The sequence below is a fragment of the Impatiens glandulifera genome, chromosome 8, assembly GCF_907164915.1.
Source record: "Impatiens glandulifera chromosome 8, dImpGla2.1, whole genome shotgun sequence".
Taxonomy (NCBI): domain Eukaryota; kingdom Viridiplantae; phylum Streptophyta; class Magnoliopsida; order Ericales; family Balsaminaceae; genus Impatiens; species Impatiens glandulifera.
The window spans coordinates 8,929,591-8,945,907 of record NC_061869.1 but is presented as its reverse complement, the minus strand read 5'-3'; the positions used below and the strand labels follow the sequence as shown (position 1 = coordinate 8,945,907).

Below are 16,317 nucleotides of genomic sequence, written 5' to 3'. Positions count from 1 at the left end.
AATATAGCAGGTGTCATCAAACAATAATTCAACTTAAATACTCATTTTCAAATTTGAGAATATTTTATACTAATTTTTTAACTTTTTCAATATTACATATATATTTATCAATTTTACAAATTAAGCCCCAATACTTTTTCAAACTCACACACATTAGATAAAATTAATTATATATTAATAATTTATACACATAAAAAAACAAATTAAACCCCATTAAATTAACACAAATTACATTACACAAGGAAGACAATTACATCAAAACAAACATTATTAAAAAAAAATTAAACATCAATAAATAAATACAAATTATACTACATGAGCATGAAAATTACATCAAAATAAATATTATTAAAAAGTACTTCGTACACATAAAATAAACAATGTATCAATTCTCGAAATTTGTGTACTCCTCTCACAAATAATCAACTAATGCATTATTGATATAGTGCAGTTATTATTATTTTTCACTAAAAAGACTATATATATTTTTTATTTAATTAATGCAATCATTAGAATTATAAATCATTAATTATTTTAATTTATAATTATAATTATATGAATAATTTTATTATTTAAATTTTAAATTTAAACTATATTTTGTTTTAGTGCACCGCGGGAAACTTTGTCCCCGATCGGGACGGGGATGGTTTATATTTATAATCTCTTCGGAACCGAGACTGGACGGGTAGATTCGGGACATGATGGTAATGTGATTTTCCAAATCAAACTTCTCCCATGCCATCCCTATGAACCGTACCAACACATATTGTACCAACAACACATATTTGTGTTGTTCAGAGAGGAAACTAATAATATACACATTTTGGGTTTGCATTATTAGTTGAAGTCGAATATTGATTATGGGTATCGTTTGGCATAGGATTGGAGATAATCTTAGAGTTTAATAAGTCTGCCAATCTTCTTAAATGTTATTTTATTTCTTTTCAATTTCATCATCATTACACAATTAAGAGAATGAATTTCATTAAGCTCTCAATGTCTGGTCATGTCTTATATCCCAAGTTAAGTTTTACAACACCCTCCAATAATTTTAATGAGGCATAATTCAACATATTACAAATGAGATTTGATTAAATATTCAATATTTTTGCTATGATCGAACGATAGAGAAATAAATAAGATGTAGTATATTTTGCCTTTGATTCATCCAACTCTTTCCTTCATTTTTCGCATCACTTAACTAACTTTTGACCCTCTTTCAATAGCTGTTCAATAACGGGGATTAACCCTCCTTGTACCAGCAAGCAGAACTTTGATATATAAACGTTATTGGAAGATTGACAAATTATTCTAACATTTGTAAATCCCAACAAATATTGAGTTTTGGTCTCATATTTTATTACCGTTTATATATTGTAATGGGCTTTAGCCTTTATTGGGCTTAAAAGTAGTAATTTAGTCTTTTTTACTCTTAATGTACTTTTATAAATAAAAACATTGTAACATAGGGTTACTTAGACCATTATTCCATGAAAAATCTATAGAATGGACGACTCCCAATGATGTAGACATTTGTTGGTCGAACCTCAATATATCTTGTATTCTTTATTATTTGTTACCCCTCTACATTTATATCTTATTTTATCGTGTGTTTAAATTAGATATTTTCTCAACAAGTGGTATTAGAGCATATTTTGATAATATTTAACCTAATTTATTTATGAAGATATGACGGAAACCTTAACCAACATTAAAAAAGTTACAAATTTGTGATTTTGTTGAAGATTGTTGGTTGTTTAAAAAAACGACATTGATTGTAATTAAGAATTAGCAGTTGTGAATATTTGAGTTGAAATCTCTCATTTCTAAAGGAAATGTGAGCGGTCGTCAGGCCCGGCCCGGAGGGGTAGGCAGCCTAGGCCATGGCCTAGGGCCTAGGACCAAAAACGGGCCTATTTTTTTATATATGTTAGGTATTAGTAAGGATTTTTAGTTTCTTATTCTTTAATTTTTTTTATTATGTTAGATTTTTAGGTTCATGGCTCTATAGCCCAAATAGAGAAACAAAATAACACTATCAGAACAAAAAGTTGAAAACCCTACTGTCTGTCTCTCTGTCTGTCTCTCTCAGTCTCTATATCCTACATCGACAACGAAACCGACAATGAAACTCACAACGAAACCGACAACGAAACCGACAACAAAATAATTTCGACGGTGGCTATGTTTCGTTGGGTTGAGCCTTGAGGTAAGGTTTAACCATTAAAAGTGAAAATTTAACATCAGGGTTTGATTGTTATTTATTTTTATGCTTTGTTTTGAGATTGTGTATTTGTGTGATTAAGCCATAAAGATCTTTGAAAATAGTTTACTTGTTTGATGGCGCCGAAAAAATATTTATCTAGATATAAAAAATGAAAAAGGAAAGAATTAGAAGAACAATTTGTTAAATCTCAAAGTGGTGCGCTTGACAAGTTTGTTAAAAGAACAAAAGCTTCTGAAAATTTAGACTCCACTACAAGTTGCTTTACCTAGTTTGGATATGCCCGCTGCTGAAATTCTTGATTTTGTAATGTCAATAGATTGTTATCCTAATGTCTCTATTGTATATCGAATTTTACTAACATTGTTTGTTACGGTAGCTTCTGCTGAAAGAAGTTTTTCTAAGTTAAAATTATTGAAAAATTATCTAAGATCTTCGATGTCTCAAGATAGATTGAATGGACTTGCTATTTTATGTATTGAAAAAGATTTTTTGGAATATATTGATTACGATACAATTATCAATGATTTTGCATCTAAAAATGCAAGAATAAGTCATTTTCGTTGACAATTTATGTTGCATCTTTGTAGATATTGGAAGGTTATTGAAGATTAACGGTGAAACACAAGTGAAGTTTATGCGTAGGGCCCCAATTTCGTGCTTTCGTCTAAGGCCTAAAAAATCTCAGGAACGGCACTGGCGGTCGTTAAAAGTTTTCTCAAAAGTTGTGTGACGATGTCTTGAGAAGAAAAGAGAATAAGACAACGGGTCTTTTATTCTTCTCGAAGGCGCCAATGGGCGCAGGTGACGAAAAGTTGGCGTAGGTAGTAGCACTAGAACAAAAAAAATGAGTTTTATTCTTTTAATTTGGGACATATGGTTTATTAAAATATTAAAACAGGAAAAAATATATATATATATCTCCATATGTATTATATTATGATATAATATAATATATAAAGAGAATGAGTCAATCAAAAATCTTTGAAGCGGTCAACAACTAAGAATTTTTCATCTAAGAATTTTTTTTTATGTCTCGTTTGATTTCACAAAATGGGTTTAAGATCTATTTGATTCCAATTTTCACAAGTAAAGCCTTGTTTTATTTTAATCAAGTTCTTAAAGCTTTGTTTCGCTTTGATCTTGAATTTATTTGATATGTATTGAGTCTTGTTTGACTTAAATTTCTTAAAGATGGAAATTTGTGACTTATCTCATAAGAGATTTGATATTCGTTAATGTGTAGATTGAAAGTTGGAGTTAAAATGAAGGTGAAGTGCTTATTCGATGTTGCAAGACAGTTAATGCAACATTTAAAAGGTTTCTAATTAAAGTGAGTGGCTTTAAATTTTATTTGCAAGAGTGTGGTTTTTATATGTGGTAGATTTGGATTTACATTAAACCTTGTGAGTATATATTGTTTGGCAATCTTTGGTAAAGTGCTAGTGCAAAGTTTCCAAGTAGGTGTTGCGCCTTAAGGTTCTACCAAGAATGATAATTTATAAGGTATGAGTTAAGAGTGCACTAATCGTATACATTGATTGTTAGATTATTTCTATGCATGATTTAGTTAGAAGAATATGGAGAACAAATGATACATCTTCAATCTAGAAGAAAATTAGAAAATTAGTTGGAGGTTTTTTTAACCGGTTTTTGTCTTGACATACATGAGTGACATTATTTAAAGCTCTTGTTGATATACTCTTAGAGATAGTCAAAAGTAGAAAAAGTTTTCACAATGTTCAGGGCTTTGACTTGAGGAAATTCTCGACTAAAATGATTTTGGAAAGATTTTCTTTTGGAAAAGGGTTATTGAGGAAACATATTGGAAGAACTAATCAAGATGGAGACGATTGTGAGATTATGCATTTTATACTTGACAAAAACATGATCGAGTATGAAAAGTTGTTATCAATAACGTGTTTACCGATGACAACATTGTCAAAATGTTGAAAAGCCAATCCTTTCGGACAAATTTCAAGATTGCATTGAATTGGTGGGTGATTAAGGATTGACACAATTCTAGCTAACACACAATATCAATGAAAGACCAAGAAGAGGAAGACTAGTGAAAGACACTTATAAGTTAAGGTGAAGACATTTTGAGAGCAACTCTCAAACGAACCAAGAAGAAATTATTGCATTATATTTTAATGTGAGAAGATAACTAAGACCTTGAGTGATATTTCTAGTCATGAAAAGGAGACTAGATATGAGACTCGGTTAATTCAAATGTGATAATGTTACTTTTTATGTTCTATCATAATTGTCTATGCGTTGTGAATCATAGTTTAGATGAATGAGATAATTAATTTGTCATCTTATTGAGGAGATGAATGAGAATTTGAATGGAATTCATAGTCATAAAAAATGGGCTAGATGAAATGCTCGATCGATTAATATGTGAAGGATATTTACGTCCTCTTTTAGAGAAACTATAGATGATCATTTAAAGCATGGTAAAAACAATAGATAGTTAGTGAATCTTGAAAATATATTCTTGAATTGCTAGTTGTTTTTGGATTAAAAAACTAATAGATTGCAAGTTAATTTGTTCAAAGAAATGTATGAGGTTAAATTTGGTTGAGTGTGGAAAGTTAAAGGCAAGATGTGTGGCAAATGCTTTGTCAGATCTTGAGCTTGAGAAAAGAGATGTCTTAGGTCTTCTCGCTTTCGATTAGTATCTTATTTTGAGGAAGTAGACGATGGAAGTTCGTCTTCGTTTTCCTTGGTTTTCAATAAATATCTGACTTTGAAAAAGTAGACGATAAAATTTTGTCTTGTGTTTAATCGGTGTTTTTGTTTCAGTCGATTGTTGAACTTGAAGAATAAGACAATCAGTTTGTGGCAAACAAGGCTAAGATTATTTTGACATAATAAAGAATTGTTAATTCTAATTTCTGCATGTATCAACAAGTATGAATAAAGATTGTGAAGAGTTATTGAATGTCTCTAGTTGCTGAAGTAGTGTGTTATATCTTCATGTTTTTATCTTCTAAGGAATTTTGAGCAGAAGTGGAGGTATAATGATTTATCTCGTGAATGGCTTGAGCAGTAGAGATTGATGTATGACTCATAACCTTTTGATGGCCCAATATATGTGATGGTGGAGATTGTTATTCATCTAAGGGCTCTTAAGTGGAACTGAAGGTATGCAAAATTATTTCATGAATGACTCGAGCAAAGGTGAAGAGTAAAGTGTTGAACCCACTTATTTCTTGATGGCTTGATTTTTGTCAAGCTGAAGATTGATGGGTACGACTCGTATATTTCATAACGAACGTGAAATTCTTCAAGGTGAAGATTGTTAAATTTTTAACTTATTCATCACATCTCAATAAGCGTTGTATTCGCTTAAAGTGGAGATTATTGGATTTTAAGCTCATATTTTATTAGAGTTTATATATTATAATGAGTTTAGACTTTATTGAGCTTAAGACTTATGAGTAGTAGTTTAGTTTTTTTGGCTTTTCATGTACTCCTATAAATAGAGACATTGTAACATAGAGTTACTTGGACCATTATTCCATGGAAAATCTATAGAATGAATGACTCCCCAATGATGTAGGCATTTGTTGGTCGAACCTCATTATATCTTTATTCTTTATTATTCTTTACCTCTTTATCTTTATATCTTCTTTTATCGTGTGTTTTGATCAGATCTTGTCTAATCTCAATAGCAAGATCAAATAACCCACAAATTCCACTTTGTGATGGATTGTGACTACAAACATCCCTCAAGCTTCCCATCCTTCCTTCCCTCATACTCGAAATAGTACAAATTTTGAAACGTAGGTTTGGCCCTTCCCCACTCATTTCCTCATAGAGAAACACGCGTCTCTTAAACTAGACGTTCAAACAGCTTCATTCGGGACAATCTTTGTTGACTAACATGTTTTAACCATGATGAAAATTAAACATTTTGGGTTATTATTGCCTTTTTAACTACTGTTTTAATATTGTCGTTAATTATTTTTAGCGACAGTATTTTAAACCTTAGTGAAGGTATTTAGTGTTGTTATTGACCATTTCTATACAATAATCAATTTTTATCCATTCTGTGATCATTTACTTGTTGGGGTGGTACTTTACAATGATATATTATGAAAAGGTTCATACTTGAAAAAAAACTCAAATTCAATATTTATGTGCAAATTTGATGCATATTTTGTTGTAAGGTTTGATCTATATTATTATATATGGACCATTTAATTACCAACTTGTTTTACACAACCACCATTTGACATCCCAATTTTGGCAAAGTCTCTAATAAATCTACTGTCAACATGGAAGCCATTGGCCTACGATCACCACCCGCCTCGAGCCTTGTCCTGGTAGTCCACCCCATTGCTGGTGTAGCCGAGGCGGTTGGTGGCTCAATTCTTTCGCACGCCCCCCCTACCCACTTAGCTTGCATGTATCTTTGTTTCCTCCATGGACCCATATGCATCTTCTTTTCTTTCATACACTTCTTCGCAGCTGAGCAAACAATCTTGATTAAACACTCCAATCTGTGTACCTTCCCCACAAACACTTCCGGTAGTTTTCTAGTCAATCGTTGATATTCTTCACCCGCTTTGTTCATCTCAAACTCGGCTCGAAAGTTCAATTCTATTATCACTCTAGTCATCGTATCCCCTTTGCGATTCTTTCCATCTATCACATCCAAAAACTTGTGTTCACCTAAAATATAAATATTAAAAGTTAGCACATTAAATATTCATATAATTTAATTAAATTGAAAAATGACTATATAAGATCTTGTTTCATATTTAGTTTTCAAAACATTTTGCTCAAAACTCAATATTTTACCTCATTTCACTTCATCTATCTCATCACTCATTTTAGAAATACACTTCATTTAATATATTTTCCCTCGTCTATCAATCTCATCTATTTAAAGGGTAGAATAGTCATTAAATTTTAAAAAACTAAGACAAAATTTTACCCAAAACGTCGATAAAACCAAAGATGAAACAAGCTATGAATGTTTTGTTTAAACATGCATGCACCTGATGGGATATCAATGGAATTTCTCCATTTAGAAATCGAAATAGCGCAATTGAATCCGGCATTTCTCAGGCGATCACAAACCGCTCTCATTAGACAATCCCGGCAGCCACCGCCGGTGACCGGTCTTCTACATGAACAAAAATTTCCGGCCAACTGCAATTCTTTCAGCCCTTCATTCGTTTCTTGTCGGATCCTTGTTTCTAAGGAACTTGTTCTGTACAACGTTGCCTGTACAAAAACTAACATAGTATTATTATTGGTTCTTTAGTTGGTTAAATGATATAATAATACGAAAACTGAAAATTACTCGAAGAAGTTGATGTTGATTTTCCCAAAAGTTCTTATCGAGGTCGATTTCACCACCGACGATGTCATCGAAGCAGTCAATTTCCCGGCAGAAATTGCTGCCGTTGCACAATTCCGGCGATCTATCATGATCAAGGAATTCGAATACCGTATCCGACAAATTCATGACGGAGATGCACTCTTTTCGATGGCTGATCGGAATCTTCGCCGTCGCTCCGGTCATCATTTTTTTCCGGTGAGGAATTATTATTGAGGGAAGGTTAGGGTTGAGGTTTATAAAGTTTTGATGATGTTGAACCGGAAAGGTTTATCCGGTTCAATAGGTAATGACAGCTATGAAAGGTGACACGTGGGATGGATATTATTGGATGGATCGCATCGATATTAAATATCTAAATATATATTGACAGCTAAGATTCCACGTAAGCATTTCACTTTTAATCAATTGGATAATACTGACAGTTTTATTATTTCATATATTTTTATTCGAATTAATTTAGGCATTCAGTTATGTGTTATTTTAATATTTTTCAAATAATCCAACTTATCTTCTTGTAATTCTTTATAATCATATCAATTAAAATATTAACATATATATCTTTTTGTTTTTTTTTTTAAATAAAAATATATATAATCATCAACCAATATTTAAGTTTAAAAGTTCATAGAATATTAAGTGTCTAAAATATTAGAAGTTTATTCAATATTACACCTTATTTGGTTTATTTATATTATTTAATAACACAAATTAATTAATATTTTTTTATTTTTTTATTTATTAAATTAATTAATTTATTATATAAAATATTAAAATATTTTTTATTTTAATTATAATTTTTTATTAAAAAATATTTGATAGAAAGAATTTGAGAAAAGACATTTGAGAGGACTGAAAAAATAACACATCTTTTATCGGGAATTCATGAATTATAACGGAATATCACTGAAGTAATTTTTGTTCATTCATAACACTCTAATTGAACTTAATGTCCATCTATACATTCAAGTCCGTTAAATTTTCCGTTAAATGATGACATATTTTATTATATATTATTTTTTTTAAATTAATATATATTATATTTTTATTTTTATTCATAATTTTTAAATAATAAAACTTTTATATTTTCAAAGGTATTAATCAAACAATATAAATATTTTGAGAGATTAATAATAATTTATTTTTTTTAATTAATATTTTTTCAACATTTATTTTTGTTTAGGATTTTATTATTTAGAAATGTTAACAAAAATAAATGTTAAAAATATATTAATTAAAAAAAAATAAATTATTATTAATATTTCTCAAAATGTATAATTTATTTGATTAATACCTTTGACAATGTAAATTAAGTTTATTATTTGGATGTTTTTGTTTAGTGGTAACATAAATGAATATTAAACTCAACTACAGTGGTATGAACGAACAAATATTAGTTCAGTGATATACATGAATACTTAGATGATAAAATTGGCATTCTTCCCATTTTTTATCTCTTCCCTCTTCATCCCCTTTATCATTTTTTTCAGTCATTTATTGGTGACACGTCACCCTCTCTCAAATTTATTTCATCTATCACTCCTCTTTTTTATTTTATTATTATATAGTAATACTATTTTAAGTCTTTCTATTAAAAAAATCTTCCACCTCTCAAAATCATCTCCAATTGATATTATTTTTCTCTTTACTCTTTACAAGTTTGTTAAAAAAAACCTCAAATCTAAACAAGACTTTAGTTTGTTTCTTATGTACACCAAAATAAATAAACTATTAATGTTCATCTATTTATTGATTATGGTTAGATGAATTTTTTATTTGTTTATAAAAGTTATTACTAAATAATATACATATTTCTAAAATTTACTTTTAAAAAATAGAAATAATAATAATAATAAACTGCACATAAATCATTTTGAGTCAATAATTATTTATATATTTTTCAAACATTTAGTTGAACAAAAGCTTTTGTTAAAAAAATTTAAAATTCAGATATAATTAACCAAAAATTATATTAAAATACCATCTTTCTAAAAAAATATTTTATTATTATATATTAACTTTTTAAATATTTTTACTAAAAAAAATCACATACTTAAAATCACCAAATAAATAAATGTTTGTTTAAAACATTTTATACCAAATTTAAGATAGAGTTGATTAGGTATCAACTATCAACTATAACTCTTGGCTTTAAATTAAATTATTTATATTTTTAAAATATTTTAAAAATATTTAGAGTAGGTTTAGCGGTTTGATCGATACCAATCTGACAAACCGATAGTTATGTTCAACTCTTTTAAAAATTATCGATCATTCAATTTGGTCAGTTCGGTTATTTTTGTTGAACTTAACGAATTCAATTGATTTCTCTTTACGCGTAAGATGTATTATCAAATAATGATAATAATTTGTGATTATGGGTGAGCCAAACCTAGTAAATATGGAAAATGACATTACAATATCGACATTATAAATAGAAGTACCTAACTGTCTCCATGCCAATCCATCCAACCAAACGGGGCTTTAAATAAATTGCCGATAGAGATTTCAAATAATCACATGGGGAAGTCGATCTTGTACATTGAACTCGTTGGCAAGATCTGGAGCGTTGACACTTATCCGATGAAGTAGATATTCATCAAACTTTTGTATTCTAGTGCTCCAAAGAGATAGGGACTAATTCATTTATTGGAATGCCCCACTTATGCTGCGGCCCGTCCGTGATTTTCTTATAATGACGAAATTGCCCTTCAATAATGGAAATGTTATGAGGTTTGTGACACCTCTTAGGGGTATTTTTGTCTTTTACAACTCAATAATTTGAGACATCTATACCCTACAGCCTCATAGGAATCTCATTGTCTTTTTCTTTTTCTTTTTTTTTCTATCTATATTCTGGCCCAAACATATTTCATTTTGGAAATAATAAATGAAATTTGGTGCATAAATGTTGGGTAGTATATCACCCTCATACAAAAATAAAAAAAGTATAATTAGTTGAGATCAATTATCAAATTAGGGTATCAATACAAATATATTTGTCTTATAAGTTCAATTTTTGTTCTTTTACAAATATAAATATTGTATACAATCAATTTATTCTCAAACATATCAGTTATTATTAAAACAATACTCATAAATATATATATATTCAAATTTTCAAAAAAAAAATGGTATAGTAACACTTTAGTGTAGAAGTAGAAGCATGTACTTCAAAAATATCTTTGCACATCCGATTTTAAGAAATATAGGGTAATTTGAATTAGAGATCGTGAGACGAATTATAATGGATGAAAGTGAATTGGGTTTCAAGTTCAAGTCGCCAAAAAAGACGGAATGTTCTTGAAACCAATGTGGTGCAAAATAGGTTACCAGACTTTATTTTTTTTATAAATTCAATGAATAATTGAAAATAAAAAAATAAAAATGTAATTCAATGTGCAACCTATTCAACAAAACCATAAGCTAAAGCTAAAAGTAAAGTTGAAGAAATAGAAGTACAAAGTTCAATTTTCTTTTAAAATGCTGTTAAATGTCACACTACAACTATTTTTAATTTTTTTTTTTCATAAAACACTTTATATATCTAATCTTGTTAAAATATGCAATTTTCTATTAATGTTAGAAAAGGTAAGTTACAAATACCCCTTTTGTATCACTTAATATAGTTTGTTTATTTTATTTGAAATAGTTGAAAACATAACTCTCTACCGTCAACTCCTATTTAAATCATATATATATCGATTTTAGTATGGATTAAATATGATTTGATCTAACTTTAACATTTTAGATAATTTAATAACAAGTATTTGAATTTACTATTTATGATCAATTTTTTACTAGTCTTTTATTCCCTCTGAAAGTTAATATGGACACAATATAGCTAATTACAAAATAATAATAACTCTGCCTCAAAATTAAAAAATAAATATATATATTTCAACATAAGTAATAAACAATATTTGAAAATAAATTAAATGATATATTTTTGTCAATGAAAAAAATATTCTGTTGTTGGGCTAAGAATGGAATATATCTACTAAGTAGGTAAAGAGTTGTACATTATTTAAATGGTTAAGATTTATTATTGAAATTTGATTAAAAATAATAGATTAGACAAAATCCAATAATGTAAAGCAAGTGAGGATGTTTTTAGACTTGTTTATATATATATGGGTGATGGGTCCAACCTTCTTCATTTTTTGTAGCAATATGGGTCCAACCTTACTTTAATTAATATTTTGCTATAGTCTCCACAACAATATTTTTTTAATGAATTTTCAATAATTGTGTTATTGCTCCTAATTGACTTACTTAAATTTGTTTGTGTGGTTGATTCCTCAAATTAGACTAGTTGGTTTGTTTTGGGAGAGAAAGTTAGATATATATGTGTTAGCTAATTAATCAAGATTTTAGGCTAACTTTTCAAGTTTAATTATCTATTTTGTTTAATAAAATAAAAATGTACTAAGTAAACTGTTGGAAGTCATTTTCACTTTGTTTTTCTGAAAATGAAGAAATCATTTTGTTATAGTTGCTTACAAATAAAATTGGTTGATTAAACAACTTAGGAAAATCCCCTTCTGTAAAAATAGTTTATGCAATATTTGCATAGATGAAATAATGAAAATGAAAAGGTGTTATCCTTTATAAAAGATGAAATTAAATCTATAAGAAAATGTTGTTAAAGGTGCTTAAATGTTGATTTAAAATATTATTTAAAGTTGGCTCTATGTTTAATTAAAGAATTTGTAAATGCCCCTACTATCTTTATTTAAAAAGTCATAATGCAACAACAAGGGTAAGATAGTAATTTGTACCATAGTTATGTTTTCATAGTTAAAACTTAAAACCCATTATTTTGATAGTGAATATTGTGTGGTAACCAATTACAAAGTTATTTTATTCCAAACAAATTATTAATGTATATTGTATTAACTTTCTAAAAAAAACAAAAACAAAAATTAATATATTATTGATTTGGTTGTATGGCAATTATATTTGTATAACCCCAATAGCATAATCTGAAATTTAACCAACATATCATTTTGTCATGAATTTAATTCAAGCATAGCATGACTATATATATAAAAAAATCAGATGTATTTCAATATAATATTCTTTTGTCATGGTAATAATTAATTTACCATGAGCTATAGTAGTATATATCCATAATATATTAATGGGTAACTATCTAATATATAGAAAACAGGAATCTTGTGGAATTAATTAATGACATGAGAAATAGATTATTAGTTTTAATTATGCTTTGTACCAATTAATTAATAATTTATAAAGTGACAAGTTTTCAAAATTTGACTGATTATTTCACTAAGATTGAAATATAACTCCAAATTTTCAAAAGAAGCATAATTTCCACATATAATTCATTTAAAAATATCAATAATTGTTCAATAAATATAACAATTACAAATTAGTTCCATTAAAGAGCACCAATAGTATATGAATCTTCTTAGTATATGAATCTATTAAGAAGTTAGATTCTACTGTCGATATTCATGATTTTTACTTAAATTTAAAGTATTCAACTTTTAAGTAAGAGTCGAACTCGTAAATTTGATATCTTAATATCGGTATCAAATAATAGCTTATATATAAATGTATCAATGAAATGAAAAGAAAGAAACTTACTAGTGAATGAATCTTCTAAATAACTAATAATGAGATATACTCAATTCAAATATTCATGAACTAAATGTTAAAGAATTAAAATATTTAATTAATGAAGCTCTCTCTCTAACTTAAAATCTAGGAACCATCCAAGTGAACAAAACCCCAAAAGAAGAAAGTTTCCTTGGAAATTTCCTTAAAACAATATTTGTCAGCTTCCAATATAAATAAAACCAATTGAACCATTTTGAACTTGGGAAAATATGCCATATTACTTCAAATGTTCCACCTTAGAACCCTAATATTTTTTCTCCTATTCTTTGCTTCTTGTGCTCTATCTTTGCTTAGAGACTTAAGGCTCATAAGATAGATAGTCTTTTACTATTTAAACCCAAAAACAATGAAATCTTTCTTTCAAATATGTTTGAAAGTTGTTAACTTCACCATTGGTATTCTTGGTTTCTCCATTGTTCTATATAGCTTATGGATGATTAGATTCTGGCAAAGGGAAGTCGAATCCTCGTCGTCTCATCTTCCTCTTCCATGGTAAATCTAGTTCTAGTTCGACTCGTTTATCTGCGAATTGTTGGTTGATCTCTTTAACCGCTTTGTTTGTGCAGGTTTATACATGGGTTTCTTGGGATGGGAATAGCTTTGATGGCGGTAACATGTTTTGGACATATTGCTGCAAGTACCGCAAATTCGCACTGTCTCAATGGTGTATCCTATGTTATTTTAGGTTTTATTTGATATACAACATTGTTTTGGACCCATTTTTTATATAACTTGACTTTAATTTTCCCGAAGTATATGATTGTGATATTTATTGTGCTCTTGGCCGAAACTGCACTATTGGCGGACGTGATTTTGAACTCTGACTGGGAAAAGGTACCCGCTATTGTTGGTTGCTATTCGATCAATTTAAAAACCGTCATAATTGAGAAAAAGAAAAAAAAAATTGTGTGATGATCAATCTCATTGCTTAATTCTTATTAATTCATGTTGCAGGACTTACCTGATGATGAATCAGGTGTTCTTGAAGATTTCAAGGATTTCATAGAATCGAATATCGAAACCTGCAAATGGTTAGGCCTATTGATTTTGTTAGCAAAGGTAACAAAATGTAACCCGACAATCCACGAAAAGGAATTTGGTTAGGTCTGTACTAAAATATATATACTCATTGTCGTTATTGTTGTTATAGGGTTGTTGTATTCTATTAGCGACGGTTCTACGAACTCTGCCAACAGAAAACAACAAGCACCAACACGAGGTTGTCGACGATGAATACTATAATGAACAATATAGTGCTCCATTCATGGGTCATCCTGTCTATTATCCGAGCCCATTTCCATCAACTACCGATATGCTATTTGTTCCTAAAACCGAGCCTTGGGAATTCTACAATAATGTTTAAATCTTCTTCCTTCACATTATTGTGTAATGAAAATGGATAAGAAAACAAAAACCCTTTTGTTTAATTGGCTTTTGGAAAGAAACATAGATTGAAGCTATACATAATGATAATAATAATAATAAGCATGTACAATTTGGTTACATAAAACTCTCATCTCATCATATCTTAAACCAACAATGCCTCAAATTACTCGGCCGGGTTGTTTGTTTCTTTCTTTCTAATCAACGAAAAGCAAAATAGACTAAGATAATGATAAGGAAATTAAATTTCCAATCTTGATTGATAAAGGAAATTACCTAAGATGAGAATCGAAAGCATCGAATAATGTATCAGGAACAACCAGAGGTAACTTCTCTATGTACATGAAAAGCCTTCTAAGATTTTCTCGAGTAACCGTAGCCATGTCAATTACTTCTTTGATATCCATGAACACCCAGAGGTCGGCTGAATTCACCCTCTTCAGACTATCGCGACAGAAAGGGCACGATTGAGATCTTGTGCTCCTGCCAATATGAGTATTTTATTTAAGACTATGTTTGTTCAATAAGGAACAATTTCATCTACAATCTTACCATTCGCGGTAGCATTTCAAACACATGGCGTGATTACAGTTAGGTAGAACAATCTTACTATTCATCTCCATACAGATTCCACATTCCTCTTCTCGTTCAATATCAACATCTGAAAACAGATTCCGATCATCATCAACATCATCATCTCTTTTTCTATATCTTTCCATGCATACAGCTTTCTGTCTTTTATCTTCTGAATCAGTAACTCCTCTTTCGAGTTGTAAAAGGGAAGGGTAAATAATAGCTGAAAACAGAGATTTTCATTCATACATCAGAAATCAAAATTCAGAATGAACGAAATCAAACAAATCACAAATCATCCTTTTTTTTCATATCATTTACCATAGAATTCTCTTATACTTGCTTTCCTTTCATGAACAGACATCGTTGTAGTTCCATCAACATAAACCTGGAAGAACTGAAGATGTGAAAACAGAGATGATAGAATTCTCACTCACTCTTTGTTTAAGCAAGCATCAAACCTTATAGATTAGAATTCTGAGTAAACCGAGTGCACCAGCAAGATGACAATCTGACCATTGTACAAGGAAAAGAAAAAGCTGTGCAGCAGGACTATACGACATTCGCATCTGAACACATGCGCCATCATACTCCCTAGGATAATCAGATGCTCTGCATCATCATCATCATCATCATCAAAACATCATCTAACTAAGGCGATTCAAATAGAAACTTCACGGTGAGAAAATTAGATCGTTAGAATCGGCTTACAGTGTGTTTGCGTGCTGAATATCGGCTTCAAGGACCTTGAGAGAATCCTTGAACGATTTCCCCGATCCTACGTACATTCCTACAGAATTTCACCTCCTTTCTCAAGAACAACAACAACAGCAGAATCAAATCAAATCAAATCGTAGCAGCTTGACGTTTGAAAACTGGAAACCCTAACCGCTTCAAACCCCCACTCTTCGTTCAACAACTTCACTTTAATTTCTCTCTCTAGAGATTTTTCATTTTGCTTTTAGAGAGAGAAAGAGAGAATTCTCCGCCCTTCTATTCTCTTCCTTGAATGTGAAGACAAAACGTACGCTTTTTTTTTCTTCAATTTAGCCGCCACGTAAGCATTTGGTGGTGACACGCGCGCGTTAAATATTTCCATATATAATAAATAAGATAACGTTATCTTATATATATA

General features: G+C 29.6%; 3 protein-coding genes across 3 annotated transcripts; 1 reads left to right on the top strand and 2 right to left on the bottom strand.

Moving 5' to 3' along the window:
* Positions 1 to 6,379: 6,379 nt before the first annotated feature.
* LOC124912903 lies at positions 6,380 to 7,766 on the bottom strand. Its single transcript, XM_047453539.1, has 3 exons — positions 7,545 to 7,766; positions 7,237 to 7,465; positions 6,380 to 6,907 (listed from the first exon to the last, which is right to left on the bottom strand). The coding sequence occupies exons 1-3, from the start codon at positions 7,764 to 7,766 to the stop codon at positions 6,450 to 6,452; spliced, it is 909 nt and encodes a 302-aa protein (XP_047309495.1). The 3' UTR covers positions 6,380 to 6,449.
* Positions 7,767 to 13,418: 5,652 nt separating this feature from the next.
* LOC124911411 (tetraspanin-19-like) lies at positions 13,419 to 14,617 on the top strand. Its single transcript, XM_047451889.1, has 5 exons — positions 13,419 to 13,718; positions 13,793 to 13,892; positions 13,980 to 14,060; positions 14,181 to 14,285; positions 14,377 to 14,617. The coding sequence occupies exons 1-5, from the start codon at positions 13,573 to 13,575 to the stop codon at positions 14,587 to 14,589; spliced, it is 645 nt and encodes a 214-aa protein (XP_047307845.1). The 5' UTR covers positions 13,419 to 13,572; the 3' UTR covers positions 14,590 to 14,617.
* A 56-nt stretch (positions 14,618 to 14,673) lies between these two features.
* Positions 14,674 to 16,135, bottom strand: LOC124911410 (E3 ubiquitin-protein ligase AIRP2-like). The gene is made up of 5 exons (XM_047451888.1): positions 15,894 to 16,135; positions 15,644 to 15,794; positions 15,504 to 15,570; positions 15,162 to 15,405; positions 14,674 to 15,092 (listed from the first exon to the last, which is right to left on the bottom strand). The coding sequence occupies exons 1-5, from the start codon at positions 15,968 to 15,970 to the stop codon at positions 14,882 to 14,884; spliced, it is 750 nt and encodes a 249-aa protein (XP_047307844.1). The 5' UTR covers positions 15,971 to 16,135; the 3' UTR covers positions 14,674 to 14,881.
* Between the last annotated feature and the right edge of the window lie 182 nt (positions 16,136 to 16,317).

What these genes read in the sequence shown, in the direction of transcription:
- LOC124912903 (XM_047453539.1), bottom strand. Translation starts at nt 7,766, where the DNA reads ATGACCGGAGCGACGGCGAAGATTCCGATCAGCCATCGAAAAGAGTGC. An exon ending in ATCAACATCAACTTCTTCGA is followed by an intron (nt 7,466 to 7,544) that starts GTAATTTTCAGT and finishes GTTTTTGTACAG; the next exon opens with GCAACGTTGTACAGAACAAG. An exon ending in TTCCATTGATATCCCATCAG is followed by an intron (nt 6,908 to 7,236) that starts GTGCATGCATGT and finishes TTTATATTTTAG; the next exon opens with GTGAACACAAGTTTTTGGAT.
- LOC124911411 (XM_047451889.1), top strand. Translation starts at nt 13,573, where the DNA reads ATGAAATCTTTCTTTCAAATATGTTTGAAAGTTGTTAACTTCACCATT. An exon ending in ATTCGCACTGTCTCAATGGT is followed by an intron (nt 13,893 to 13,979) that starts GTATCCTATGTT and finishes ATTTTCCCGAAG; the next exon opens with TATATGATTGTGATATTTAT. An exon ending in TATTGATTTTGTTAGCAAAG is followed by an intron (nt 14,286 to 14,376) that starts GTAACAAAATGT and finishes TTGTTGTTATAG; the next exon opens with GGTTGTTGTATTCTATTAGC.
- LOC124911410 (XM_047451888.1), bottom strand. Translation starts at nt 15,970, where the DNA reads ATGTACGTAGGATCGGGGAAATCGTTCAAGGATTCTCTCAAGGTCCTT. An exon ending in AAGTATAAGAGAATTCTATG is followed by an intron (nt 15,406 to 15,503) that starts GTAAATGATATG and finishes CTCTGTTTTCAG; the next exon opens with CTATTATTTACCCTTCCCTT. An exon ending in TTGAAATGCTACCGCGAATG is followed by an intron (nt 15,093 to 15,161) that starts GTAAGATTGTAG and finishes TCATATTGGCAG; the next exon opens with GAGCACAAGATCTCAATCGT.